Genomic DNA, 27,186 nt, shown 5'->3' on the forward strand with positions numbered 1-27,186 from the left:
CGTGGATGTCAAGGGTATTTGGCATTGGTGAGAGATACATCTGTAGAAGGTGTTAACATTGAAAATGTTCCTATTGTCAGAGAATTTATAGATGTCTTCCCTGAGGAGCTTCCAGGGTTGCCACCAAGAAGGAAAATAGAGTTCTGTATTGATGTTATGTTGGGTACAAACCCCATATCAATGCCGCTTTACAGGATGGCACCAGCAGAATTGAAAGAGCTAAAGGAGCAATTATAGGAGCTTTTGGACAAGGGTTTTATACGTTCGAGCACTTCACCCTGGGGCACTCCTGTTCTATTTGTGAGAAAGAAAGATGGGTCCTTGAGGTTATGTATTGATTATAGACAGTTGAACAAGGTGACGGTGAAGAACAAGTATCCACTTACTCGGATCGATGATCTATTTGATCAACTCCAAGGGGTTAGATTCTTTTCCAAGATAGACCTACGATCAGGCTACCATCAGTTGAGAATCAGGAATGAGGATGTGTCCAAAACAATATTCAGGACAAGATATGGTCATTATGAGTTCTTGGTGATATCTTTGGACTCACTAATGCACCAGTAGCCTTCATGGACTTGATGAATAGGGTGTTTAGCCCATTCCTAGACAGTTTTGTCATCGTATTCATAGATGACATTTTGATATACTCTCGGACTGAGGAAGAACACGTGTGACATTTGAGGATGGTGTTGCGGACTTTGAGGGAGCACCAGCTATATGCCAAATTTTCAAAATATGAATTTTAGCTAGAAAGCATCCCATTATTGGGACACGTGATTTCTAGTGAAGGCATTCAAGTGGATCCCAAGAAAATTGAGGCTGTAACTGATTGGCTTAGGCCTACAACAGTCACTGAGGTGTGAAGTTTTCTGGGCCTAGCTGGCTACTATAGGCATTTTGTGCAGGATTTTTTCAGGATAGCAGCTCCCCTAACTAAGTTAACTTGGAAGAATGTTCCATTCATTTGGACAGATGATTGTGAGGAGAGTTTCCAGAAGCTTAAGGAGTGTCTAACCACTGTCCCTATGTTGACATTACCGATGAGTGGTGAAGGATATACCGTGTACTGTGATGCCTCCAGAGTTGGCTTAGAGTGTGTTTTGATGCAGAATAGAAAAGTAGTGGCTTATGCTTCAAGGCAGCTAAAGAGGCATGAGCAGAACTACCCCACCCATGATTTGAAAATGGCGACTGTAGTCTTTGCACTAAAGATCTGGAGACACTACCTGTATGGTGAAGTGTGCGAGATATACACCGACCACAAGAGTTTGAAGTACATCTTCCAATAGAGGGATTTAAACTTGAGACAGAGTTGATGGATGGAGCTTCTGAAGAACTATGATTGTACTATCCAGTACCACCCAGGAAAGGCCAATGTAGTAACAGATGCTTTGAGCAAAAAATCTTCTGGTAGCTTGGCGCACATATCAACGGAGAAGAAACCGTTGATTCAGGAAGTACACGAGTTGATGAATCAGGTTTGATTTTAGATCTTTCTGATGAGGGGGTATTGTTGGCCCATTTTTCAGTGAGACCAGACCTGCGAGATAGAGTCAGAGTTTCCCAGCACAGAGACCAACAATTGATGAAGATCATAGAAAGAGTACAGCAAGGTGAAGGTGGTGAGTTTGGATTTGCCAATGATGGCGCCCTTATGCAAGGTTCCAGGATATGTGTGCCTAACGTGGACAATCTCAGAAATGAAATCATGTGAGAGGCACACTATACACTGTACAATGTCCACCCAGGCTCCACCAAGATGTATCATGATGTGAAAGATAGCTACTGGTGGAATGGCATGAAGAGAGACATAGCAGACTTTGTGTCCAAGTGCTTGACTTGTCAGAAGATGAAGTTTGAATACCAGAGGCCGTCAGGGAAGCTGCAAGAGCTCTCTATCCCAGAATGGAAGTGGGAAATGATTACTATAGATTTTGTGACTGGGTTGCCTCATACCATGTGGGGATATGATTCGATATGGATAATTGTAGACCGTCTGACTAATCAGCTCATTTCTTACCTGTGAAGACCATATATTCTGTTGCACAGTACGCCCGGCTCTATATTCGAGAAATAGTCAGATTGCATAGAGTTTCTACTTCCATAATATCTGACAGAGGGCCCCAGTTCACTTCTCGATTTTGGAGGAACTTGCAGGAGGCACTTGGCACACAGTTGAACTTTAGTACCGCTTTCCACCCTCAGACAGACGGGCAATCTGAAAGGACAATTCAAACACTGGAAGACATGCTTCGCATGTGTGTTTTGGATTTTGGAGGTCAATGGGATGATCAGCTACCCTTGGTGGAGTTTGCCTACAACAACAGTTATCATTCCAGCATAGGGATGGCACCCTATGAGGCACTATATAGCAAAAAGTGTAGGTCTCCTCTGTGTTGGACAGAAATGGGAGAAGCAAAGGTGTATGATATTGACCTAGTGCAGTACACTTCAGAGATGGTTCCTTTACTCAGGGAACGATTAAAAATAGCTTTCAGTAGGCATAAAAGTTATCTAGATCCCAGACGAAGGGGTGTAGAGTTTGCAGTAGGCGATTACGTATTTCTGAAGGTTTCTCCGATGAAGGGAGTCATGAGATTTGGAATGAAGGACAAGTTGGCACCTCGATATATTGGACCTTTTGAGGTTATTGATAGAGTTGGAGCAGTTGCCTATCGGTTGGAGTTATCACCCAACCTTCTCATGTTTATCCTATATTTCACATCTCCATGCTCAGAAAAATACATACCTAATCCTTCTCATGTGTTACAACCAGATATAGTAGAGCTAAAAGAAGACTTGACGTTTGAGGAGCAACTTGTAGCCATAGTAGACTACCAAGTGAGGCAGCTAAGATCAAAATAGATCTCTATGGTTAAGGTTTTGTGGAGGAGCCAGTCAGTGGAAGAGGGCACCTGGGAGTCAGAGCGGGACATGCATAGCAAGTACCCTTATCTATTTAATGTGTAATTTTGATCTTTTATTCTGCCTTGTGTAAAATTCGAGAACAAATTTTCTGTAAGGGGGGAAGAATGTAAAACCCAAAATTTTTAAATTAATTATTTTATGGATAGATATTAATATTTTATTTTGTTTAAATTTTAGGAAATTTTTTGAAATTTTTCAAATTTTAGAAATCGGATTCAATTTTTTGAAAATATAAAACTTTGATAATTTTTAAAAATTAATTTAAAGACCACGTGATAAAACTAAAAATATATTTGGACTCTACGAATTTTTCTGAGTTTTCTAGAATTTTTTAGGAATTTTTAGGCCTCGTTTTCGGTCCCAAGGCAGAGTAAAAATTCAAAATTTTCTATCCTAAATCAGACTGACCAAATCGAATCGAACCAAATCAGACTAATCAAATCGAACCAGTCATTTCCTTTTCTTCTTCCTTCTGCGCGCACGCCCGACACTTCCTATCTCTCTCTCTCTCTAGTTTTCTCTCTCCTCTTTTCTCCTCTCGTCGCCCCGCCACCGCCCCAGCCTTCCCAACTCGCCTGTGCGCCGCCCCAACCTGTCTCCCTCGTCGGCTGTCACTTGAGGCCCCGGGAAAATGTGCCCGAAGACGCCCCAATGAGCAGCGCGTCGTTTCGTCTTCCCAAGCCGATTTCTGCCGATCCGGCCACCAATCGGATCGGATCTTGTGCCAAACCTTATTTACACCTCGAGAGCTTTCCATATACACCAAGAAAACCAAAATCTATCGAGCGGTTTGCCCAATTTTTGTCCGGAAAGTTTTAGCCAATTTCAATTCTTAGGCTAAATTTCTCGCAAACCGTGAACCCCACAAGAAAACCGAGAGTACCGGAGTGCTCCACTCGTTGAGAGCTTTGCGGCAATACCAATTTCGAAATTTTTCGATACCGTTTTTCGATAGGTCCCATGAAACTTCGTAGTGTTTTTTCGAGTATTAAATGAGCTTACAAAATTTTGTCAAAATTATATACTAACCCCCGTGTTGTGGGCTTCGTGTACGTACCTTCAATTCGCGAAAATTAAACAGTTGTCTGGATTTATAAATTTCAGGCCAGGCAGACAGATTACTGAAAAAGTCTTGGAATTGGGTCCAAATTTTAGCTATCCCACCATTTTCAGACGTCCCGAGCGCGTTCCCGGGGTTAGAATCGGCATAGGTAAACCCAAACCTTACTTTTTCTTAATTATCTAGTGCTTAAATTGGATTAAAAATCCATAGAATAGTCATGGTAGCTTAGAAAATTATAATTCTTTTTGCATTAGCTTAGTAATATTGCTAAGGACCACGGGACAAAGTTTTAGAATTTTTAGAGTTCATTTGGGTAGTTTTTGCAAAATGGTTAATTATAAGGACTAAACTATAATTTTTCATATTGTGATTGTTGACTGTTTGGATGGGCCCAGGAGGGGCTACGTGATGTGATTGAGTTGTGAGTACGTGGTTTGTGGATATAAAAGTGCATTTTAAGCCCTTTTACAGGTTGAGTAGGTCCTAGGTATAGAGGAGACTCTGCAGGATTTTCGGCACGACTTAGGATATCTTTGGTCTTTTCTCAGTTTGTATTGAGTCAAATTTATTAAATAATTATAATAAAATTGTCAGGTTAGCTGGGACAGCCTTCCTCCTCCGCTTAGCTGCCACAGTGACTTCGGTTAAGTCTGTAAGTAAAATATTAATTTTAATTATAATTTCAATATTATTATATGTTCAAGCATGCCTATGCATCATTTATAAATATGTATCTATGTAGTTAAATACTAGACACGTTTTATATTGCATTCATAATTGTTGAAGTGTCATGGATGTTGTTTGTGGTAATTTAAATGAGTGTGTGTGCATGGCGTGCGTGTGGTATGGTATTGAATATGAACAGGACAGGTAGACACGGCTTGAGAGACACTCACTGGGACCCGGTCCTTCGGGTTAGACATGGCTTGAGAGACACTCGCTGGCAGAGGTCGGATTAAGAGGGCTGTATAGGGGATCAACTCCCATATATGTATTATTTGATAGTGTTAGGTGTGTGAGTGCTCTAAATTGCCTTTTTGCTGTTATGATATGAAAATTATGATGATATTGCATTTCACTTCCCAGGGTGCATTAGCTTTAGATAGCTATAGAGATTATGATTAAAATTGATATTTTACTCTCTGAGTCGAACGCTCACTCCTGTTCATATATTTTTCCAAGCTACAGGGGGATTATTTGTTGTGGCTAACCTGCTCTTCTTCCTCGCAGGTTCATTAATAGTATTTAATGTATTTTGTATAATTGAGTTAAATTTTAGACTCCGCATGTGTTAGAAGCACTTATTTTTATTTTGGGCTTGTATTATAAAAGTTATGTTAGACTTGTAAGATTATTAACTGTATGCATGATGGGATTGGATGAGGGAGCTGAGCTCCCATTTGAGTTATGAACTTTTGATTATGTGGAGGGTGAGCTGAGCTCTCCAATTTATTATATGTTGTGTTTACAGGTCGGACAAGTCAAAAACTCCCCGTTAAATGGTCCATTTTATGGCCGGACTCTGTCCGGTTGAATTCTTGAAATTGGGCCCAAATGGGCTTTAGAGTTGGGTTGAGGAATAGTTAGGCTTATTATGAGCCTCGGGGGCTTTAGGCTGGGCCATGTCCTAGTGCCGGTCCGGCCCATAGGTTGGGTTGACATTTTGAATCGAACAATTATATGTACAATAGATTTATCATAGCCATTAATCGTGATGGATTTTAGTAAATTTCATTATAGTTGACCGTTAAAATAAATTTGTTACATATAAAATGATCGCATGAGATAATTTCTTAGTGAATGTTCGTAATGAATTTATTGATGTGGAAAATGAATAACATATTTTTTAAATACATTCCAAACTCCTAAAAATTTGAAATGCATTTATTTATATTATATATTATCCTCATCCATTTTTATTTGTCGTATTTAAGTATGCAAACTGAAATTAGTCAAGGAATACCGTTTGCATGTTTTGCATTGTGCGATCCCAAATGATAAGAAGAGGGAGCAAGAGAAATGGGAAGGGCTTATAATTAAGTTCAATGTCTTGTTATTAGAAGCAAGAAATTGAATTTAAGGATTGCCAATTAGCCATGTGGGAATTGCAGCAAAATTTGCTCTTTCACATACAATACATGGCTTCTTGAGATACTGCGAGTCTTACGAAAGCCTTCCCCCACCTACAATGTCATTGCCAACGCAACCCACGCTTTGAAATTTTCTGCTTTTCCTTTAATCATACTTTATTACTTTTATATTTTTTCAAGAAAAGAGACAGGGACCTGCTTCTTTTATTAACCTAAAATGTAGCTGGAGGCCCAAGAGAAGTGGAAAACATAGATGGTAAAAGATAAACCATAGACAGGACCTTTCAACCACCGGTAAAGCCATAGTTTCTGGTTAACCAAACCTTTTTAATTTGTTCATGAATTTGCTGGCATGAGAAAGTATTGGGCTAACGTGCGGTGGTAGAGACGTCCTGTCAGGAGGAGGACCCATCTAGTTGCTCCAGTTTGGTGCTTATTTTATTTGAATGCTCTTTTGACTATCTGATGGACCAAAACTTCATGTTTCGATATCTTATCCTTTTGCCATTTGTCAACTAAACCTTTAAAGCTTGCGTTATTACCTTCAAGTTATTGCTTTGACAGTTTTAGCTTAATTAATCGGGACGCTATTTCAGCTCATTGCATTTGATATATATATATATATATATATTTTAATTTTAGTTTCTGAATTAATTTTTGTTGCTTTGTAAATAAGTTGAGCATATCCCTTTTCCATGCTTTAATATCACACCTCATGTCTGCAATCATTCTTCTTTTATGGACGAACTATATAAAGCAAAGCATAGCTAGTCCTTCCCTATCCAGACTACAAAACTTTCCTTTTGTATACTTCTAATGCCATAGATTTTTTCTTGTCTCCTTAATAGCCGTACTACTTATCCTTTCAACTCCAAGTATGGCAGCAGCTCTTCTCGGTACATATTTATTCATCTTTGCTTCCATCTCTGCAACCTTTGCTTATGATCCTGACACGCTTCAAGATCTATGCGTGGCCGATAAATCTTCAGGTTCATATATATAAATGTATTTTTTGGTTGCGGACTTTTTCTGATATTGGAGTGATATATGAAGGACTTGCCATGTTTTGCAGGTGTTAAAGTGAATGGGTTTCCGTGCAAGGCTGAGGCAAATATTTCAGAAGCTGATTTCTTCTTTGACGGTATAGCTAAGCCAGGTGTTGTCAACAGTTCAGTGGGATCTCTTGTTACACTCGCCAATGTTGAGAAAATTCCGGGCTTGAACACTCTAGGGGTGTCGCTGGCCCGCATTGACTATGCTCCTGATGGTCTGAACCCACCGCACACCCACCCACGCGCAACTGAAGTTATCTTTGTGCTCGAAGGGGAATTGGACGTAGGAATCCTCACCACCGCCAACAAGCTGATCTCGAAAACTGTAAAGAAAGGAGAAATCTTTGTATTCCCAAGAAGTCTGGTTCACTTCCAGAAGAACAATGGCGACAAGGCAGCCTCAGTGATTTCAGCATTCAATAGTCAATTGCCTGGAACCCAATCCATTGCCATGACATTGTTTGCAGCAACTCCAGCAGTGCCAGACAATGTCTTGACTAAAGCTTTCCAAGTCGGTACCAAGGAAATTGAGAAGATCAAATCCAAGCTTGCCCCCAAGAAGTCCTGATTTTGCTTCTTTAAACCAATAAATTTTCCCATCCAGTAGTATTGAATTAATGTAAGCCGATGCAGGTAATTATCTCCTATATGTTTCTTTATCAACTCAATAATGGAATTGAATGTATACGGATATTAATGTGTAATCATCTTATAATATATAATTTAATATAAGAACAAATTGGAAATAATTCTTCAAACAAATTTTTATATATTATTATCACATCTCTACCAGTAGCAGGCGACAGGTAGATTCTGTTTTGCTTACAAGTTACGAGCATTGTGGTATAGGGAAATCGTTTTGGTATATTTGATTTTGGAAGGTTAGGTGCAATAACTATTAGGAGGCTCTCTTTTTTTTTCACTTTACATGTAACTAATTATCATATTCTCGGAGGGCTTCATTGCACAATGCTAAGCAACAACCAATGCAAGCAATCAATACAGTGGTGGTGATAAAAACATGAATAACCAGTTAAACACAAACAAATTTGACAGGTTGAAAAGGGAAACAAAATATTCTAGAATTGAACATTGCTTTTGAAAGACTGGCCAAACACCCAGTTGGAAGGTACCAAGTTAAGAGCAGTGAGGGTTCTTCCGTCGCTGGCTTGGACTCTAAAGGACAAGCTCTGGCCATTCAGATAGCTTAGGCTCTGCCAATTGGCACCCCAATTCCTTGACATGGCTTCCCATTTGTTGGATTTAGACCCTTTGATCCACACGCTGGAGATTTCTCCTGCTCCTCCTACATCTGATATAAGCACAAGCTCAAAGTAGTTCTTTCCATTGATGGTAAATCTTATGCCCCCACTTCTCCTGCATCTCACTCTGGTACACCAAAACAGACCTCGTCATTCAATAATTTAACCACATTCTAATAATAATCATATCTAGAAAAGCTTCCCATAAATATGTTATGGTTATGGATGAGGTGTTGAGAACATACTTCCTGTAAAAAACAGGTACAATTCCGGCCCTGTACTTGGCAATAGTCTCGAAGGCAGGTTGAGACATGTCGAAGTGTGGTCGTGGAGGGTTGCACCACCCTCCATTATCATTAGGGAGATTATAATTTGGTGGACAGAAGTTTGTAGCAGTAATTGTAATGGATGAGCCCTTAAGGCACCATTGAGGTACCTGGGCGGCGTCGCAGACAATCTGATAGCACCCACCACATGACTTGCCATCGTTGAACAAAGCTGTGCTCAGTGCAGCAGTTTTGATTCCATAGCCATCGTTGTAGAGATTTCCATATCCACAGGCACCGCCTATGAGAGTTCAACAAAATGAAATTATCACAACTGTTAGCCGGCTAGTTGATCAATTGAGCTATAGATATATATTTATAGGGAAATTCTTGCCTAGACCAGTCTATGATATAATCATGTATGCAGGACATGTATATTTGATAGGTAAATCCTATTATATATCTTATAATTTGAATCTATAATAAACTGAATCTAGGCAAAAAAAATCCTAAATTTATATGGCAAGAAAATAAAAAGATGCATGGAAAAGGGAAATGGAAACGTACCCATTGTACCAGAAGCGTCACTCCCACCATAGAAAGTTGCATGGGCTTGCAGCCAAACTGCTGATACTGCATATATTTTTGAGGAAAAAAGCCCCAGCAATAGAAAGACAAAAGGCATCAGTACCATTCTGTACTCTTCTTCTCAAAAATAAATGGCTAGCTGTGTTTTTTCTTAGATAATTTACAAGAACATGTAGAGTTGCTAGTTTGATGATGAATATAAACGGCAGAATCCTCAGCTATTTATAGTAACTGCTAAAGTCTCGTCTGCTAATAAAATACTCTCATTCAATATGATTGCAATTATTTTTGCTAAGTCCGTAATCCTTGAATCATTGAAATATTTTCAAGTCAAATATTGTAAAATTCATTAAAAAAAAACTCCTTTTTTATATGATATATTTTATTTCAAAAAAAAAAAGCTCTTTTTAATGCAGACTTGAAAGACTCTGACAGTGTCGGTGAAGCTCTAGTGAATTTCCTTATCATCCTCATCGCTGATGTTACTTTTACAAGACAAACTATTAGATTTAGGTAAAATTTTAGTTAGATCAGATTTATCATAGATCAAAATAAAAATATATAAATTTTATTTATTTTATATGTAAATTTTATTATATATATAGTTTTAAATTCATAATAAATAGAATTTGCTTATATATTAAGTTTTTTTAAAAAAGCTACACATAAAATAATCGAAAAAAAATTGAACTTTATTAAAAGTCTCTAAATGACTTACTAATCACCTATTGTTGCTAGATGCTGTATTAAAAGTGCTGTTAAAACCTAATAATACACTGATGCAACATATATAATGTTTCTGTAAAAGTTTTATAAGTTTTATATCGATAGTGTTGCCAAATTTTAAATTCCCGACAAAAACTTTCGTCAGTAAATATAAAGCATGTGAGGTTGCTAAAAGGCATAAGGAGTCAAAAAATACAATTGTCACGGAATTTTAACATACTTGCTTTAATCTGATTAATCAGATTAATTCAAAATAAAACATACTAGTTATATTTTTCCTGATAGAATTTTCATTGGTAAAAGTAAAATTTACCAATGAACTATGATATCGTTTGATTTTATTTTGTTGATGCAAAATTCAGTGATAAAAGTTTTATAGAACGCAAATTCATAATACCCTATTGACTATTGTGAAAATTTAAATGTGCCATTGATAAAAGGGCGTTGGCAAATTCTCATAAAAAATTTAAGTTACATTTGCCTACGATTAAATTGAGTTGGTGTGTGATTAATAATTAGCAACACTCTCCTCTTAAAAAGAGTATAACAAGAAAAATAGAGACACAATTTGTCTCTAATTATTTAATTTTCAAGAAAAATTACACTAATGGCGTAATTATTATTTAACTAATTAAATTAAAAATTTTATAGAAATTTCAGTTAAAAATTTAACAACTACAAAAAAGTCAGGCAGCTTAATTAATTTATAAGACTATATAAACTAGAAAAAGTTTTACTTGATTATCCTATTAAAGTTACAAATTAAATAAAATTTTGTCAAAACTAGTAAAAATGATTTTATTGTAACAAGATTTGATCAAGTTGTCATACTAATAAATGTAAAAAATGAATACGAAAAAAAAATTAGTAGCCATATACTGGTAAAATTAACTAAAATATTATTAATGTTCATTAAATTGCTTATTCTTGGTTCGGTAAATGTGTATATATGCTATGCCTCAGCCTAAGTGAGTTAAAAGGTCAATTATATCAATATATGGAGGATAGTTAAGATCCAGCAATTAGAAAATTCGCCCCACATGTAAATATTCCATCGGTGCACGTTCTTTGAAAGCCTACTTGTATCAGTAATCATAGGATCCGTAGTACGTTACTGTACAATTAAGATGCATGAGATACAAGATGTCAAGCTGCTTGCAATAAACTAACTACCGGAAGAATATTTGTTTATGGCTTGAAACTTGCACATATAGTTTGCAACGTTGACTTTGAATTTAATCTCCTCTAGCGGCAAAATGCAAAGAAGATTCTCAAATGAAAAATCAATAAACATATATAATGGTTGAAACTACATACAGTCATGGAAATGACTTGTTTATCAAGAAATTAACAGAGAAGAGAAGAGGATTAAGGTAAGATATAAGTCAGCTACATGTGTATTATGCTTTGGTCATAAATGGCTAGGGTGCCATATATTATGGCATGTCTTATGGAGTCTTCAAGATTTATCACATGGGTGATGACATCCCCAATGAGTTCACAACTCGCCAGATTAAAGAATCACACATGGGTTCATATTGTTGAATTGAATTGCAAATGAGAAAATTAAATTATACTAATTGTATTATTTTACAGATTCATCTTCATAAACTTAAAGCAATAGCATAACACATGTGATGCCAACCCATAGTATTTTGAACACTTCAAAAAACCAGGACAAGAACACTATGCAAAAATGGTGAGTCATGCAATTTTTTTTTTTAAATACATAGTTTAAATATGAAAAAGGCCCAAAAAAGGGTTACGATAGGAAGCACATCTTTGTGTGAAAGCAATTCCTCCCCAATGATTATATCCAGGTGGATCTAATTTGTGTAGGCGAGAATCTTTTTCTATTTTGACATATTTGTGGGCAACCACATTATAGATATTTCCACACGTGGGATATCTCGCAATTGTATTTAGATCCATATTTTGTACCCATGGAGGCAATGCAGACAACTTCACCCATTCACTTCAACTGAAAACATTACGAATACTACAAGCTTTAAAAATGATAGTTACTGGCGGGTATTTTGAGTAACCAATTGACAGGTGGATACTTGGATAGGGTCCGAGTTATCATATGTAGCTTAGACACTAACCGACAGTGACCCTAATTAATCACTAAAGATAAGGATCCGAGGTATCCACAGCAATCCCAGTCCTGGTATCTACAAGACTCTTATATAACTAGGACTCCAAGTCCTAATCTGATACCAACTCCTAAACCTAGCAGAAGACAAGATCAAAAGCCCTATATAAGAGGTTTCAGCACCCATATCTCAACTTATTCCATTGATCTCTTATCAATTCCTACACTGATTTAAACATCGAAGAAGTTGTCTACCAACCCACTGATGTCCTTTGTGTTGTATTACAGATTAAAGAGAAGAACAACATCAATTACCCATTACATAAATGTATTCAGAGCCCATACTTATAATTTGCAACCAACTTCCAAATGCAGTAGACGATGGAAACACCAAAACTTCATTGCATAGACCTCGCCTATAATTGCACCTATCCTACTGTGCCATCTGTTATTTGTTGGCAAACTAGTATTGCCAATACGCCATACCGCTTCTCGCTGCAGATCTTGAATGTAGCCACATGATGAGTAGGTAGTATTCTTGCTATTTAAAAAAGGGCAGGTAGCTTAGAGATAAGATAAATCAAGTTACCATCTCAAAATTCGCAACTGTTTCAAACTACGTCAGAAGTTCCTTTGTTATAATCGCAAAAAAGTACCTAAAGGAATTTGTAGTTCTGCCATAGGCATAGCAACTTAATAGTAGTGCTTTCTCATTATAGCTCATATACGCAATTAGAAGTAGAATTAAAGAGATTACAAGTAGAAACATCTCCATTATGTCAATTTCTTGGCTAAAAATGATATCAGATGCCATATAAACTTCCATTTAATTTTCTGCCTTTGCATAACAATGAATTCACAAATATATTGTCTAATCTATTTACATTATGCGAAGGAACGACATAAGATGCTGTTTTTGTCCTATTTGACTCCAAAGAAATCTCATTCATTTGTCCTTGATACAAAATCTATCAAGTCTGTAATAAAATCAAGTGTCAGTTTCTTCCCAATGTTAAAGAAGTGGGGATGAAATAAACACAAAATGGTAAATAATGTTATACAATCAAGAATAAGCAAGCTTCGAAAAAGTATGTTCAACTTCACTCATTTGAACTCATTGCATGAGCTAAGCATCAGTTAAGTGTACTAGTCCACTGAAGTTAGTAGTGAAGTTCAATGAGTGCAGATAGTATTGAAGTTATGTTCCTTTTCTCAAACGCTTTTCAGCCTCAGAAAACTCAAAATCCATTATTAATTTCTTACAACCACACTTCTTCATTTTGTACTAGGTACTTGTCTATATAATAATGCAAGCATCTGCCACACACCTTGAACATTTATCCTATTTCAAGCATGGTTTTAAATCGCGGTTGCAGTCGCAATCGCGGTCGCGGTTGCAGGTAATGGAAACGGGCCTGTAACAGCCGTAACGTAATGGTAACGGCCTGACGCTGTGCAAATTTTTTTTGAAAAATTTGCAAACTTCATAAAATGAATAGATATTGATAGAAATAAATAAAATTAAGATATACAACTATATACTAAGTATTTATATATCAAATAAAAACGTTATCATCCATAGGGTGCTGCCACTACCGTCTTTTGTTTCCAAGTAAGAGAAAATGAGTTATGAAGGTGGAGACTAGAGAATGGAGCATTATTTAAAAGAAGTGAGTTTAGACTGAATTATTCTCTGCCATTTTTGGACTGAAATTAGATGGTTTTTAGACTGTTTTGGACTGCTAAAATCATGTGATTTCTACCCCCACCAACCCACAAATTCTATCACATTGGTAACAGCCGTTACCGTTATTTAACGGCCATTACCATTATTTAACGGTTGTTACCGTTATTTAATAATGGTAACGGTCATTATGCTGCAAATCAAAATAGGTATGTAAATAACGGCCTAACGGTAACGGGTTCCTCTAAAACCTGTAAATAACGGCCGTAACGTTACGTAACGGCCGTTATTTGATTCCATGATTTCAAGGCATTCTATGGCAAGATAGTGCAACACTACAACTCAACTGCCCTACCATCTACCTAACCTAGGTGTCTTAAGTGTTTCTTATGCTGCCCTAATTGCAGGGCCTATGGAAGGAGTCTACTTGCATCTTGATCTCATTGCTACAAATCCATTTTACTTGGTGAACTTAAAGTAGAACATATTTTAAGAATTACCTTCAAGAGTCAATTTGAGGGTTCTGAAGTAAATATCTAGCATTATGCAGGGTTGCACTGGCCTCCTCATTTGAGGCATCAAGCATCCGCAGTTCTTTGATCTCCTCCTGCCATTTCTCCATTTGTTCCTTATGAATCCTGTAAAAACGGCATGAGCTTTAAAATGAAAACAAAAAGCATCCGCAGCTATTATTAGCACACATTTTATTATTTGTAACTGACATGATCAACCGCTCTTCAAATTCATTACTCATTTCCTTAAACATTGCCTTTCCTGATTCCAGTAGCTCAGATACCTACATGAATCAATGACGGCATAAAATTTAACGGGCAGAAAAAGTTCTACAAATATAATTATGCCTACAAGTAGATGCTTCCAAATTATATATAGATCATCTCCTCATCTGAGTTGATCATAGGCCTATTTCAAACTTTCAAAATCCATGGCATTTCAACTGTTTGGAGAAAGATGGTAGATAACTTACAAAACGGGGATCATGGACGATACATCAGAAAAAATACTCTATCGTATATACTTTCCAAGCCATATAAAAAATATATATATAATTTGCCAGAGCTACCATTTGAGTGAAGTGTTCAATCTTCTCAACAATGTGAGCAATATTAAGTTCCATCTCTTCAGATCCGAGAGTGTTTGTCTCTGTCTCTTCCTTTTCTACAATCTCCAGCGCTGTTCCATCTCTTACCTCCTGTTCCTTCTCTTCCATCTGAAAAGGATAAAAATTAGATGCTATCCCAAAGCAAAACATGATTAATTTTCCAAAACAAGTGATGATTTGAAAAGCGAAGGATGAACAGCCATACTCCAAGCTTCATGCGCTTCCTCAAAATTTCATCTTCTTCGTTTTCCATTTCAGTAGCTGAAGTTTAAAGCTGCATTCAAACAACACCATTTCCAGCAGCGACTAATTTGAAAGAAACACAACAAATGACGAATCTACCTTCAACAACGTGATTTTGAATCAAATTGTGCAAATGAAACAGAGACCATTACCTCAAATGGAATCGCCAATTAAATCTGCGATTGATCTCTGAAACTTCCTGCCAGGGACTGAGGGGGGAGAGAAAGGAAATGCAATGTGAATTAAAATGGAATCGTTTGGTTCCAAACTATTTTAAAATTTTTGGAAAGAGTTGGGGATGCGCGGGAATGTTTCTTTAAGGACGAAACAGTAGCCTTCACCCCTAGAGTTAATACTGTGTCGTTTAAACATTTTGGCTAAACTTTAAACAGCGCACGGGTCAAAGTTCAAACGCTTTTTGACCCTTTTGACGCTGACCGTTTGATGACAAAGAGGAGCAAGGCAGTGCCCTGTGAAGACAGCGTGGTTCAGACGCTCATGACAGAACGGGGATGGATTAAAAGTGGATTTGCCTTCCAATCCAACTGAAACGGTGTCGTTTTTTGATTGGCAGAGACCAACGTCAAGTCACCAAAGGCTGAGAATTTCTTTTTTAATAATTTAAGAGGGAGTGGCAGAGTCGTAATTCCTTGAAATTAAAAGGTGGTATAGCTAGTAAACTGCTGCTAGTACTGCAGCGCCTGAGCAAGTCAGCATCAGTGGAAGCACAAAGGAAAACAAAAGGAGTTCAATTTTCATTGCCTTTTTCGCTTTGGAATTTTACAATTCTTCCTCTTGTATCGTTGACGTTTCACTGTCTTTTTCTTTTCTTTTCTTTTCTAACGCCTTGCTGGTTCTCACTTCACCAAGTAGCACACGTACCTCCATGGGAGACCTCAGGTTCTCGCTTCTCTTCTATGCTTGGAGGAGAGGTTTTGGAGCTTCTCCTTCTTTACCATCTCTTCTCTCTCTCCAATTACAAACCAGAAAAAGAAAAAAAATGCCACTCAATTCTGATCATTACCATCTTCACCGTGGTCTGCTCTGTAAATCTTTGTCAGTGATTATTCTTGTTCTAATTTTGTACAGTTCAGTTGGTTTGGCTGCTTCAAGCGTTGATGATAAGCAGGCATTGCTGTTGTTCAAATCTGCAATCATTAGAGACCCATCAGGGCTCACCTCCAATTGGAACCCTAAGGATCCAGACCCTTGTTTCTGGCACGGGGTTACCTGTGACCCTGTTTCCCGTCGAGTCAGAGCCCTCAATCTATCCTCCAATCATTCTACCTGCCCTCTTGCTTCTTTTTCTTCAACTTCAACAGAAACAAATGGTGGAGTAGTGGGTAACTACTCTTTGCTATTCCCTTGCTCAGGGTTTAACAACGATTTGTCACCAAAATTGGCCGGCAATTTGTCGCCTGCAATTGGCCAGCTCTCTCAGCTTGCAGTCTTGTCTCTTGGGTTTAATGGGTTTTACGGAGAGCTGCCCTTGGAGATTGGCCAGCTTTACCAGTTAGAGGTTCTTGACTTGGGTTTTAATGCTTTTCACGGGACTATACCGGTTTCCCTCCAAAATTGCTCGTCATTACGCGTTATTAATCTCTCTGGGAATCGACTGAATGGTACAATTCCTGCATTTTTTAATCAATTTCCAGGTTTGCAAATTTTTTCGCTTTCCTTTAATTCGTTGAGCAGTTACATTCCGGATGATTTGGGTGACAATTGTGGAAGCCTTGAGCATCTTCTTCTTGATGGGAATTCACTCTCAGGTTCAATTCCTTCTAGTTTAGGGAATTGCAAAGAGCTTCGGTCTTTGATTTTGTCTTCAAATTTGTTGCAAGATAATATTCCTTCTACTCTTGGGCAATTGGGAAATCTTGAAGTGCTTGACTTGTCTAGAAATTTCTTGAGTGGGATTGTACCGCCTGAGTTGGGCAACTGTCAGCAGTTAAAGCTGCTTGTACTAAAAAATAACGTTGGTCCCTTGTGGTCAACAGATTTTTCAAGCTCGACAGTTGAAGAAGAGGAGAGTGGGGAGGGGGAGTTTAACTATTTTGATGGCAACTTGCCTGATAGTATTACAAGGTTACCCAATCTCCAAGTGTTTTGGGCGCCAAGCTTAAACTTTGAGGGTAAGTTTCCACAGAATTGGGGGTCTTCTTGTAAACTGAAGATGCTGAATTTAGCAGGAAATTACTTCACCGGAGAAATACCTGTGTCCCTTGCTAATTGTGAGAACTTGTACTTTCTCGACTTGAGTTCCAATAACTTGTCTGGGTTGCTTCCGCAAGCATTTTCTGTTCCATGTATGGTTGTTTTTAACGTTAGCGGGAACAGTTTTACTGGAGACGTTCCGAGATTTTCTAATGGGGGGTGTTCCAAGATGTCTGTTAACATGTCCACTTCACATGGTGATATTGTTGGTTTCTTCTCTACTTTCTTTTATACAAATGCTGTTATGGGCAATGGATCTTTCTCTTTTCCTTATGGTGGTTTGACCGTATTACATGATATGAGCAACAACTTTTTTACTGGGCCAGTTCCTCCCCTGTTGATTGCTTCGGGAAGTTCTTCTCATAGGCCTTTTTATGGATTTTGGTTGAGTGGGAATAATCTTGAGGGCAATATTTCAACTTATTCCTTTGATATATGTATTAGTTTAGATGGCCTGATTTTTGACGTTAGTAACAATAGAATTGTTGGTGAACTTCCTTCTGCTGTAGGAAGCAGTTGCAAGTGCATGAAAGTTTTCAGCGTGGCAGGAAATGATTTAAGTGGTTCAATTCCTCGTACTTTCACTTATTTAGATTCCCTAGTTAGTCTTAACCTCAGTAGAAACAGATTACAAGGTCCCATTCCGTCCTTTGTTAGTCGGATGAAGGATTTGAGGTATTTATCCCTAGCCTGTAATAACTTTACTGGTGCAATACCTTGGGAGTTGGCTCAGCTGTCAGCATTAGAAGTTTTGGAACTTTCTTCAAATTCCCTTTCAGGAGAGATACTGCCTGATTTTGCAAAACTTCAACATCTTGATGTACTGCTATTAGACCATAACCACTTATCTGGAAAGATACCATCTGGCTTTGGTAATACAACTTCACTCTCGGTCTTTGATGTATCTTTCAACAATTTGTCTGGATCTATCCCTTTGAATTCAAACTTAATTAAATGTGAAAATGTGCAAGGAAATCCTAACCTTCAGCCATGTCATACTGATCCATCATCTTCTGAATGGGAACAGGAGCAATCTGGTAATGTTTCCCAACAAGGAGCTAAACCCCCCATTGGAAGCATGCAGAGGAATAATGATGCTTTCAATTCACTCGAAATTGCTTCAATTACTTCAGCCTCAGTCATTCTCTCTGTTCTAGTGGCATTAGTTCTCTTCCTCACATGCATGAAGAAATTTGTACGGAATTATGCATCTGCCCAAGGACCATGCAGGAAAGAAGTTGTAACTTGCAATTATATTGGTATACAGTTGACCTATGAAAATGTTGTAAGGGCTACTGGCGGTTTCAGTATTCAGAATTGCATTGGAAGTGGAGGTTTTGGTGCCACTTACAAAGCTGAGATTGTTCCTGGAGTTGTGGTAGCGGTAAAGCGGCTCTCAGTTGGGAGATTTCAAGGTGTTCAACAGTTTGCAGCTGAGATCAGAACTCTAGAAAGGGTGCAGCATCCAAATCTTGTAAAGCTGATAGGTTACCATCTAAGTGAGTCAGAAATGTTCCTCGTCTACAACTACTTGCCTGGTGGCAATCTAGAAAGATTCATCCAAGAGCGGTCAAGGAGGGCTGTGGAATGGAGCAAGCTTCACAAGATTGCTTTTGATATTGCACGTGCCCTTGCTTATTTGCACGATGAGTGTGTCCCTCGGGTGTTACACCGTGATATTAAACCAAGCAACATATTATTGGACAACAACTTTAATGCGTATCTTTCTGATTTTGGCCTTGCCCGTCTTTTGGGTACTTCTGAGACGCATGCGACAACTGATGTAGCTGGGACTTTTGGATATGTTGCCCCCGAATATGCAATGACATGTCGTGTTTCTGACAAGGCAGATGTGTATAGTTATGGTGTTGTTCTTCTAGAATTAATATCTGACAAGAAGGCTCTGGATTCCTCCTTCTCTTCCTTTGGAAATGGTTTCAACATTGTGGCTTGGGCAAGTATGCTTCTACGACAGGGCCGGGCCAGTGAGTTTTTCACAGCTGGCCTATGGGATTCTGGACCTCATGATGATCTTGTTGAGATACTTCACTTGGGCATTATGTGTACAGGTGAATCTCTTTCATCCAGACCTTCCATGAAGCAAGTGGCCCAACGATTAAAGCGGATTCAGCCTGCAACATCTTGACTGAAGTTTTTGACAATACATGTTTTGTAAGTTGACACTAATTATTTGTATTTTGCCATTTGTCTTATCATTCATTCTGCATTACATTTTTTGTAGAGGAGCCAGCCAGCCGGGAGACTTATCCTTGTAATATGTAGTCAATTGTTCCCTTAAACTATGTAAAATCTATATTTTAGTGGAAATTATTCGTTGAATCTAGCTGCTGTTGCTTTTAGTTTTTCATGGCTTTCCTATAAAAATGTAATGACAACAATTGAGATGAGGTCAATTATTATTGTTCTCATGCTATTAATGGCCATATTATTGGATAGCCAATATTGGTGTTTTAAGATTTAAGAAGTGTAAAACATTTTATAGGAAAGTTGTAGGATGAAATGCAGCTGAACCTGAAATGAAATGTAATTTATTTAAGAGATTGGCCGGGAAGAAAGTTGAAGCTGATAGCTTGTTAAAAATTATTTTAGTAGAGTAGCTTAGCTGGCAGAGGTTAATAGGCATGTGAACTGATGTGCCCAAAGAACACAGGGAAGGATTTGATGAAAATTTTTTACCCATGATGTGGCATATCTTGAACTCAGTTAGTTACAGCTTTACAGCTTAGTCTTGAATATATAGTCTTTGTGACAGAACCGAATTGCTTAAATCAATTCATTCTTCAATACATTTTCTTATCTCTCAAATTAGCTCAGTATTGTTTCATGGTATCAGAGCATATACCTGAGTAGCAATAGGAGATCAATCTCCATTATTGATTGCTTCTATTTGTCTTCCTCACCAAGCTATGATTCTGAGTTTTTTGTTCTTGTTTGTTTCTGATCTTAGCCTTACTTTCTGCTGAAATGGATGAAGTTGGTAGTGCAAGAGCTTTACAGCTTAGCCTTGTATAATATGTCTTTGTAACTGAACTGAGTCACTTCAATCAATTCATTCTTCAATACATTTTCTCTACTCTCAAATTAGCTCAGTATTGTTTCAAAAGTCATGAAAATGTTTTGCATGACAATTCACCTGATGAAGAAACAGAAGTGGCCTTGCACTCATCGGAAGAATATCAAACTCTTCAAGTGATATTGGCCTCTGATGAAACCTTGACCTCAAAAGGATTTTGAGAGAGTTTCAGCTTGGGATTCTGCAAGGTTTGAGAGGTCTTGTTTGCCTAACCATTCTGTAAAAGGCTATTTTGTAGGAATGAATTGACTAAAGCTTAAAATTGGTCAAACTACAAGCTCACAGTTGTTTTTCCCTTTTAACTTATCTATCTTCTGTTGCATGGTCCTTTGAAGCCGATGATTGCCACTGCATTTGTTGAGCTTCAATTTTTCTTTATTGTTTCGAAAGTAAATTTACATATGCCAAGTGCTTGAGATTTAATTAATGTCATAAATCAATTGCTTTTTCATATGAATAATTTTGTTTCTGAATCAAGAATTGTCTTTTGGATCTTGAATTTCTGGGAACTCTTCAGACATCATATATTTCGGAGTACTTAATCTACATTTCTTAGTATCTCACTATTAACATTTTGCATCCACCAAGAGAAACACATTTATTTATTTATTTTTGCGCTTGTATTGCCTTTGAATTGGTGCTCTTGGATATTGATGCACTGACTCACTACAGGTGTAGGTAAGGCTATATAAGTGCTTCACAGATGAGTTGTGGGCTCTACTTGAAGCTTTAAGTTTGCAGTTTCTCATTAAAGTGTATTGTGGGATGTGATTCTTGTTACTTATTATATTATTACTAAGAAAGGTGTTGTCAGTTTCTTTCACTGATGCAGGCTCTAATGTCTTATGCTTCCCTCAAAATTTTTGGAGGTGCTGGTGCTAGCAATTTTTGTCACATTTTGTTAAAGGTTCTATTTTTGATGATTCTTAGGTTCTCTGACTAAAGGTCGCCACAATCCAGTTTAAAATCAGAACCAAAACCAATCAACTCCAGATTGACTATAATCAGACTTGAACTGGCCAGTCCGGTTTTGGTCCAAAACTGAATTTTTCTTTTTAAAAAAAAATTTTAAAATTTAACCCTTAGATTTGATCAAAACTTGATTAAATTGGAATTTGGAATCAAAACCAGAATCAGAGGACCATTTGGTCTGGTTGTAATCCTTTTGGCCCTGGAGCCGAAAATTACCCGTGCAGTTTCAATTTCACCCCAGAACTGGACCATAGCGGCGCCTATCTTGGACTATATGTTCATTTTGAGTCTTCTTGTTGGTCCTTGTGTTATGGAGATCAGCCTACCTTGATATTGATGTCAAAGGAGCTCATAAGTTTTTCTTTCTTTTTGCCAAGTGTTATAAGTTGAGTTTAACTGAAGCAGAATTGCATGTCCTCTCAGGTGCTACGTAAGTCTGACTCGCCCAACCTCTTTCTCTAAATCTCTTCGGTTCACATTTTCCCTTATTACCTTTTCATTAAATTAAGCTGCTCCAATGGGTTTCTGGACTATTGTTTAAATTAGGCTCCCCTCAAGGGTATTATTCGTGCCTGTAGCCTCTTATACAAATGACACAATCATTACTCCATGTGATATAATTGATTGATCTTAAAAAGCAGGTTCATAATTTTTTACACAAGAGGCTTTATATGTTGTTCAATTCAATCATTGATTATTGATATTTCAGTTTTCATAAAGCAATGCTTGTAAGGAGTCCTGTGGAAATCAAGAAACATGTGTCTGCTCCTTACCACACCAGAATATGTGGTGTTTGTAGATAAAAACCTGGTATTGGAGGAAAACTTCCTAACTTGCAAATACCACAAAAGAATTTTCTTCCAGTATTTTGCTTGTTGCAACTGATGGCCTGCAACAAGGAAATGGAAGTACCAGCTGCCAGCTACAAATTGATGAGCCATGTCTTCTACGGCCACAATTGGATAACTCTGTGTATCTAGTCTGCCCTCTGATGATCTACTTGCCTCAATGACTATGTATAATAGGTCTGTTTCTTTTTCCTTACCTTGTAGAACGTTCTGGGATTGATTATTTACCTTTTCTATTGCAACTCCAGATGACTTGTTCAGCAATCTGTTATGTGCCACTAATATCTAGCATGTCACTCTCAGCCTGGCAGTTAACTTATTTTCTTGCACTGGTGTTTATTGTTTAATATTATTAGTTCTCAAGTTGATTAGTGGACGAAGATGTTCTTCTAAAGTTGCGGGAAATAGCAGAACCAAGGTAATACCCATGGATATTACCAACTCTTTTAGCCTTCAAATGCAACTTACACACTTATTGGTCTTATTATACATAGAATAACACTTTTAGACAATAATACTTGTGCCTACTATACATAGACTAACAGTTTGGTTACAAGGAATTGGGGTACTTGGAATGTTGGATCACTTACAGGAAAATTAATGAAGCTTGTGGATACCTTGGAAAGGAGAATGGTGAATATTGCTTGCATTCAGGAGACTAAATGGGTAGGAGAGAAAAGCAAGGAAGTGGGTAATTCAGGGCACAAACTGTGGTTTATCGGAAAGTAGAGAAATAAGAACGGAGTGGGCATAATCATAGATAGGACATTGAAAGACGCTGTAAAAAGAGTAAGAGATAGAATTATACTAGTAAAGCTAGTACTAGAAGGAAAAACAATAAATGTGGTTAGTGCTTATGCCCCACAAATAGGACTAGAGAGTGAGAGTAAACAAATGTTTTGAGAAGATATGGATGATTTAATGCAAAGCATACCGAATGAAGAGAATATTTTCATTGGTAGAGATTTGAATGGACATGTAGGAAGTGATAGGCAAGGCTATGAGAATGTTCATGGAGGTTTTGGTTTTGGTAGTCGAAATGAGGAGGGAAAAAACATCCTGGATTTTGCTATGGCATACGACCTAATACTAGCAAATACCTACTTTATAAAAAGAGAGTCACATTTAGTGACTTTCAAAAGTGGCAACATAGAAGCCAAATTGACTTCCTCTTAACCAGGAAGACAAATAGAACTCTATGCAAGGATTGCAAGGTCATTCCAGGAGAGACTTTAACAAGTCAACATCGGTTAGTGGTCTTGGATGTCAAGTTTAGGAACAATTCAAGTAAGGTCAGAAGAAATAGTGTAGCTCGAACAAAGTGGTGGGAGTTCAAAGGAGTAAAGCAAGTGAAGTTCAAAAATGAGCTTATCGAGCTCGAAGCCTGGAAGCTGAATATGGAGGCCAATGATATGTGGATACAGATGGCATCAAAGATTAGAGAAGTAGCTAGAAAAGTACTTGGAGAGTCTAAAGGACACGGACCACCCTCAAAAGAGAGATAGTGGTGGAATGAGGAAGTGTAACACCACAAATTTTTAAATTTATTATTTTGTGAGTAATATTAATATTTTATTTTATTTTATTTAAATTTTAGGAAATTATTTAAAATTTTTCGGATTTTCGAAATCGGGTTTGATTTCCCGAAAATATAAAACTTTGATCATTTTTAAAAATTAATTTAAAGACCACGTGGCAAAACTAAAAGTATATTTGGATTATACGAATTTTTCTGAGTTTTCTAGAATTTTTTCAGAATTTTTGGACCTCGTTTTCGGTCCCAAGGCAGAGTAAAAATTCAAAATTTTGTATCATGAATTGGACCGGTCAAATCGAACCGGACCGGATCAGACCGGTCGAATCGGACTGGCCTTTTCTTTTCTTTTTCTTCCCTTCCCCGCGCGTCCCGACCTCTCTTCCTCTCTCTCTTGTTTTCTCTCTCCTCCCTCCTCCCAGCGCGCCGCGCGCCTCCCACCTCGACGGCTCGCGTGACCTCCCACCGTCGGTAGGCCTTCCAGCGCCGAAACGACTTCTGTGAAGCGCGGCGAACGCGAGCCGTTTTGGCTTCCCGGCCGAAATCCGGCCACCGATTGGGCCGGATCTTGTGTCAAACACCATCTACACCTCGAGAGCTTTCCATAAACACCAAGAACACCAAAATTCATCGAGCGATTTGCCCAATTTTTGTCCGGGAAGTTTTAGCCCATTTTGACTTTTGGGTTAGATTTCTCGCAAACCGTGAACCCCACGAGAAAACCGAGAGTACCAGAGCGCTCCACTCGTCGAGAGCTTCGCGGCAATATAAATTTCAAAATTTTTCGACACCGTTTTTCGATGGGTCCCACAAAACTTTATAGTGTTTTTCCGAGCATTAAATGAGCTTAGAAAATTCCGTAAAAATTATATACCAACCCCTGTGTTGTGGGCTTCGTGTAGGTACCTTCAATTCGCGGAAATTCGACGGTTGTCCGGGTCTGTGAAATTCCGGCCATACAGACTGGCTACCGAAAAAGTCTTGGAATTGGATCGAGATTTTGGCTACCCCACCGTTGTCAGACGTCCCGAGCGCATCTTCAGAGTCGGAATCGACATAGGTAAATCCGAACCTTGCTTTTTCATAATTTTCTAGTACTTGAATTGGATTAAAAATCCATAAAATATTTGTGGTAGTTCAGAAAATTATGATTCTTTTTGAATTAGCTTAGTAATATTGCTAAGGACCGTGGGGTAAAGTTTTAGAATTTTTAGAGCTTATTTGGGTAGTTTTTGCAAAAATGGCCAATTATAAGGACTAAACTGTAATTTTACATCGTGTGATTGATGACTATTTGGATGGGCCCAGGAGGGGCTATGTGATGTGATTGAGTTGTGGATATATGGTTTGTGGATGTAGAAGTGTGTTTTAAGCCTTTTTGCAGGTTGGGTAGCTCCTAGGTGTAGGAGAGACTCTGCCGGATTTTCTGCACGACTTAGGACATCTTTGGTCTTTTTCTTAGTTTGTATTGAGTCAAATATACTAAATAATTATAATAAAAATTGTCAAGTGAGCCGGGACAGCCTTCCTCCTCCGCCCAGTCGCTACAGTAACTGCGGTTAAGTCTGTGAGTAAAATATTAATTTTAATTGTAATTTCGATATTATTATATGTTCAAGCATGCCTATGCATCACTTATAAATATGTATCTATGTAGTTAAACACTAGGCACGTTTTATGTTGCATTTATAATTTTTAAAGTGCCATGGATGTTGTTGTGGTAATTTGGAGCAGTGTACGTGAGTTGGCGTGCGTGTGGTGTGGTGTTGGCTATGGACAAGACGGGTAGACACGACTTGGGATCTTCGCTGAGACTCGGTCCTTCGGGGTAGACTCGGCTTAAGTTCTTCGCTAGGACCTCGATTTGGTTTATTAAGCGAAAGTCCGGCTTGAGTTTTTCGCTGGCACAGGTTGGATTAAGAGGGCTGTATAGGGGATCAGCTCCCATATATATATTGTTTGACATATCGGGTGTGTGAGTGCTCCAAATTGCCTTTTTGATGTGATTTGTATGAAATTATGGTGATGTTGCATTTCACTCTACATGGTGCATTAGCTTTAGATAGCTATAGAGATTATGGTTAAAATTGATATTTTACTCTCTGAGTCGAACGCTCATTCCTATTCATTTATTTTCCAGGCTACAGGAGGATTATTGTTATGGTTAACCTGCTTTTCTTCTTCGCAGGTCGTTTATTAATATTTGTATAATTCTATTAACTCCTAGAATTTTCGCATGTGTTAGAAATATTTATTTGATTTGGGTCTGTAATATAATTACCATGTTGGACCTGTAAACTTATTTTATGCATGTATGTTGGACTGGATGAGAGAGCTGAGCTCCCATTTATTTTTGTGATATTTGAGTATGTGGAGGGTGAGCTGAGCTCCCCATTTTATAGTCGGACTCTGTCTGGTTGAATTCTTGAAATTGGGCCCAAATGGGCCTTAGATTTGGGTCGAGGAATAGTTAGGCTTACTACGGGCCTCGGGGGCTTTAGGCTGGCCCAGGTCCTAGTGCCGGTCCGGCCCATAGGTTGGGTCGTGACAGGAAGTACAAAAGGCAGTGAAGAGAAAAAGGGAATGGTATAAGAAATTACCTAAATGTGATAATAATGAGGCATATGAACAGTACAAGATAGCAAAGAAAGAGGCAAAAAAGGCAGTTAATCAAGCAAGAGCACAGGCCTTTGAAAAGTTATATGAGAAACTTGGAACTAAAAAAGGGGAGAAAGATATTTATAGATTAGTAAGGAGGAGAGAAAGGAAATGTCAAGATCTCAATCAAGTTAAGTGCATTAAGGATAAAGAAGGAAAAGTGTTGGTGAAAGATGAGGACATTAAAGAAAGATGGAGAAATTATTTTAATGATCTCTTTAATAATAGTCAAAATGGTAATAGCGTGAATATAGACTATAGAACGATAAAAAAGAATGTGAATTATGCTAGAAGGATTAGATCTTTAGAAGTAAATGAAGCACTTAAAAGAATGAAAGTGGGTAAAGCCTGTGGACCCGATGGAATACCAATTGAAGTGTGGAAGTGTTTGGGAGATATGGGAGTGGCATAGTTAACTAAATTATTTAATAAGACTCTAAAATCAAAGAAAATGCCCGATGAATGGAGAATGAGTATTTTAGTACCTATTTTTAAAAATAAGGGAGACATACAGAGTTGCTCGAACTATAGGAGAATTAAACTCATGAGCCATACTATGAAGTTGTGGGAGAGAGTTGTGGAGCATCGACTACGTCATGATACTTCTATCTCTTTCAATCAATTTGGCTTCATGCCCAGTCGTTCAACTATGGAAGCGATCTTTCTCATTAGAAGCTTGATGAAGAAATATAGAGATGTGAAGAAAGATCTACACATGATTTTTATTGATTTGGATAAGGCTTATG

The 27,186-nt window shown here is 37.9% G+C and overlaps 4 protein-coding genes across 7 annotated transcripts; 2 read left to right on the top strand and 2 right to left on the bottom strand.

Annotated features, from left to right (window-relative positions):
- Positions 1–6,841: 6,841 nt before the first annotated feature.
- LOC110661697 (germin-like protein subfamily 2 member 4) lies at positions 6,842–7,840 on the top strand. Its single transcript, XM_021820403.2, has 2 exons — positions 6,842–7,073; positions 7,157–7,840. Exons 1-2 carry the CDS (start codon positions 6,962–6,964, stop codon positions 7,702–7,704), a joined length of 660 nt encoding a protein of 219 aa, XP_021676095.1. The 5' UTR covers positions 6,842–6,961; the 3' UTR covers positions 7,705–7,840.
- Positions 7,841–7,982: 142 nt separating this feature from the next.
- On the bottom strand, positions 7,983–9,787 carry LOC110661626 (putative expansin-A17). Its single transcript, XM_021820302.2, has 3 exons — positions 9,232–9,787; positions 8,644–8,965; positions 7,983–8,525 (listed from the first exon to the last, which is right to left on the bottom strand). The coding sequence occupies exons 1-3, from the start codon at positions 9,356–9,358 to the stop codon at positions 8,216–8,218; spliced, it is 759 nt and encodes a 252-aa protein (XP_021675994.2). The 5' UTR covers positions 9,359–9,787; the 3' UTR covers positions 7,983–8,215.
- Positions 9,788–11,402: 1,615 nt separating this feature from the next.
- Positions 11,403–15,417, bottom strand: LOC110661625 (uncharacterized). 4 transcript variants are annotated; one of them, XM_058140007.1, is made up of 6 exons: positions 15,273–15,417; positions 15,083–15,151; positions 14,839–14,985; positions 14,480–14,553; positions 14,258–14,395; positions 11,403–12,614 (listed from the first exon to the last, which is right to left on the bottom strand). In XM_058140007.1, the coding sequence occupies exons 2-5, from the start codon at positions 15,128–15,130 to the stop codon at positions 14,260–14,262; spliced, it is 405 nt and encodes a 134-aa protein (XP_057995990.1). In that variant the 5' UTR covers positions 15,131–15,151; positions 15,273–15,417; the 3' UTR covers positions 11,403–12,614; positions 14,258–14,259. The 4 variants fall into 4 exon arrangements, with proteins under 4 accessions (XP_057995990.1, XP_021675993.1, XP_021675992.1 ...); XM_021820301.2 differs by lacking the exon at positions 11,403–12,614 and adding an exon at positions 12,664–13,050 and having other exon boundaries at positions 15,083–15,183; positions 15,273–15,412; XM_021820300.2 differs by lacking the exon at positions 11,403–12,614 and adding an exon at positions 12,666–13,050 and having other exon boundaries at positions 15,273–15,416.
- Positions 15,418–15,834: 417 nt separating this feature from the next.
- LOC110661627 (LRR receptor-like serine/threonine-protein kinase RPK2) lies at positions 15,835–19,678 on the top strand. The gene has a single exon (XM_021820303.2). It carries the CDS (start codon positions 16,007–16,009, stop codon positions 19,478–19,480), a length of 3,474 nt encoding a protein of 1,157 aa, XP_021675995.2. The 5' UTR covers positions 15,835–16,006; the 3' UTR covers positions 19,481–19,678.
- Positions 19,679–27,186: the final 7,508 nt, after the last annotated feature.

This window comes from Hevea brasiliensis, chromosome 2 (genome assembly GCF_030052815.1).
Source record: "Hevea brasiliensis isolate MT/VB/25A 57/8 chromosome 2, ASM3005281v1, whole genome shotgun sequence".
In the NCBI taxonomy this organism is placed as follows: Eukaryota; Viridiplantae; Streptophyta; class Magnoliopsida; order Malpighiales; family Euphorbiaceae; genus Hevea; species Hevea brasiliensis.

Bases quoted from the DNA above. Each gene is read 5' to 3' on its own strand.
- LOC110661627 (XM_021820303.2), top strand. From the start codon at position 16,007: ATGGGAGACCTCAGGTTCTCGCTTCTCTTCTATGCTTGGAGGAGAGGT.
- LOC110661697 (XM_021820403.2), top strand. From the start codon at position 6,962: ATGGCAGCAGCTCTTCTCGGTACATATTTATTCATCTTTGCTTCCATC. The intron at 7,074-7,156 runs GTTCATATATAT...CATGTTTTGCAG, and splicing joins CGTGGCCGATAAATCTTCAG to GTGTTAAAGTGAATGGGTTT.
- LOC110661625 (XM_058140007.1), bottom strand. From the start codon at position 15,130: ATGGAAAACGAAGAAGATGAAATTTTGAGGAAGCGCATGAAGCTTGGA. The intron at 14,554-14,838 runs GTAGCTCTGGCA...TGATTCATGTAG, and splicing joins TTGAACACTTCACTCAAATG to GTATCTGAGCTACTGGAATC. The intron at 14,396-14,479 runs GTCAGTTACAAA...CCGTTTTTACAG, and splicing joins TTTGAAGAGCGGTTGATCAT to GATTCATAAGGAACAAATGG.
- LOC110661626 (XM_021820302.2), bottom strand. From the start codon at position 9,358: ATGGTACTGATGCCTTTTGTCTTTCTATTGCTGGGGCTTTTTTCCTCA. The intron at 8,966-9,231 runs GTACGTTTCCAT...GAACTCTCATAG, and splicing joins TGACGCTTCTGGTACAATGG to GCGGTGCCTGTGGATATGGA. The intron at 8,526-8,643 runs GTATGTTCTCAA...TTGGTGTACCAG, and splicing joins GTACCTGTTTTTTACAGGAA to AGTGAGATGCAGGAGAAGTG.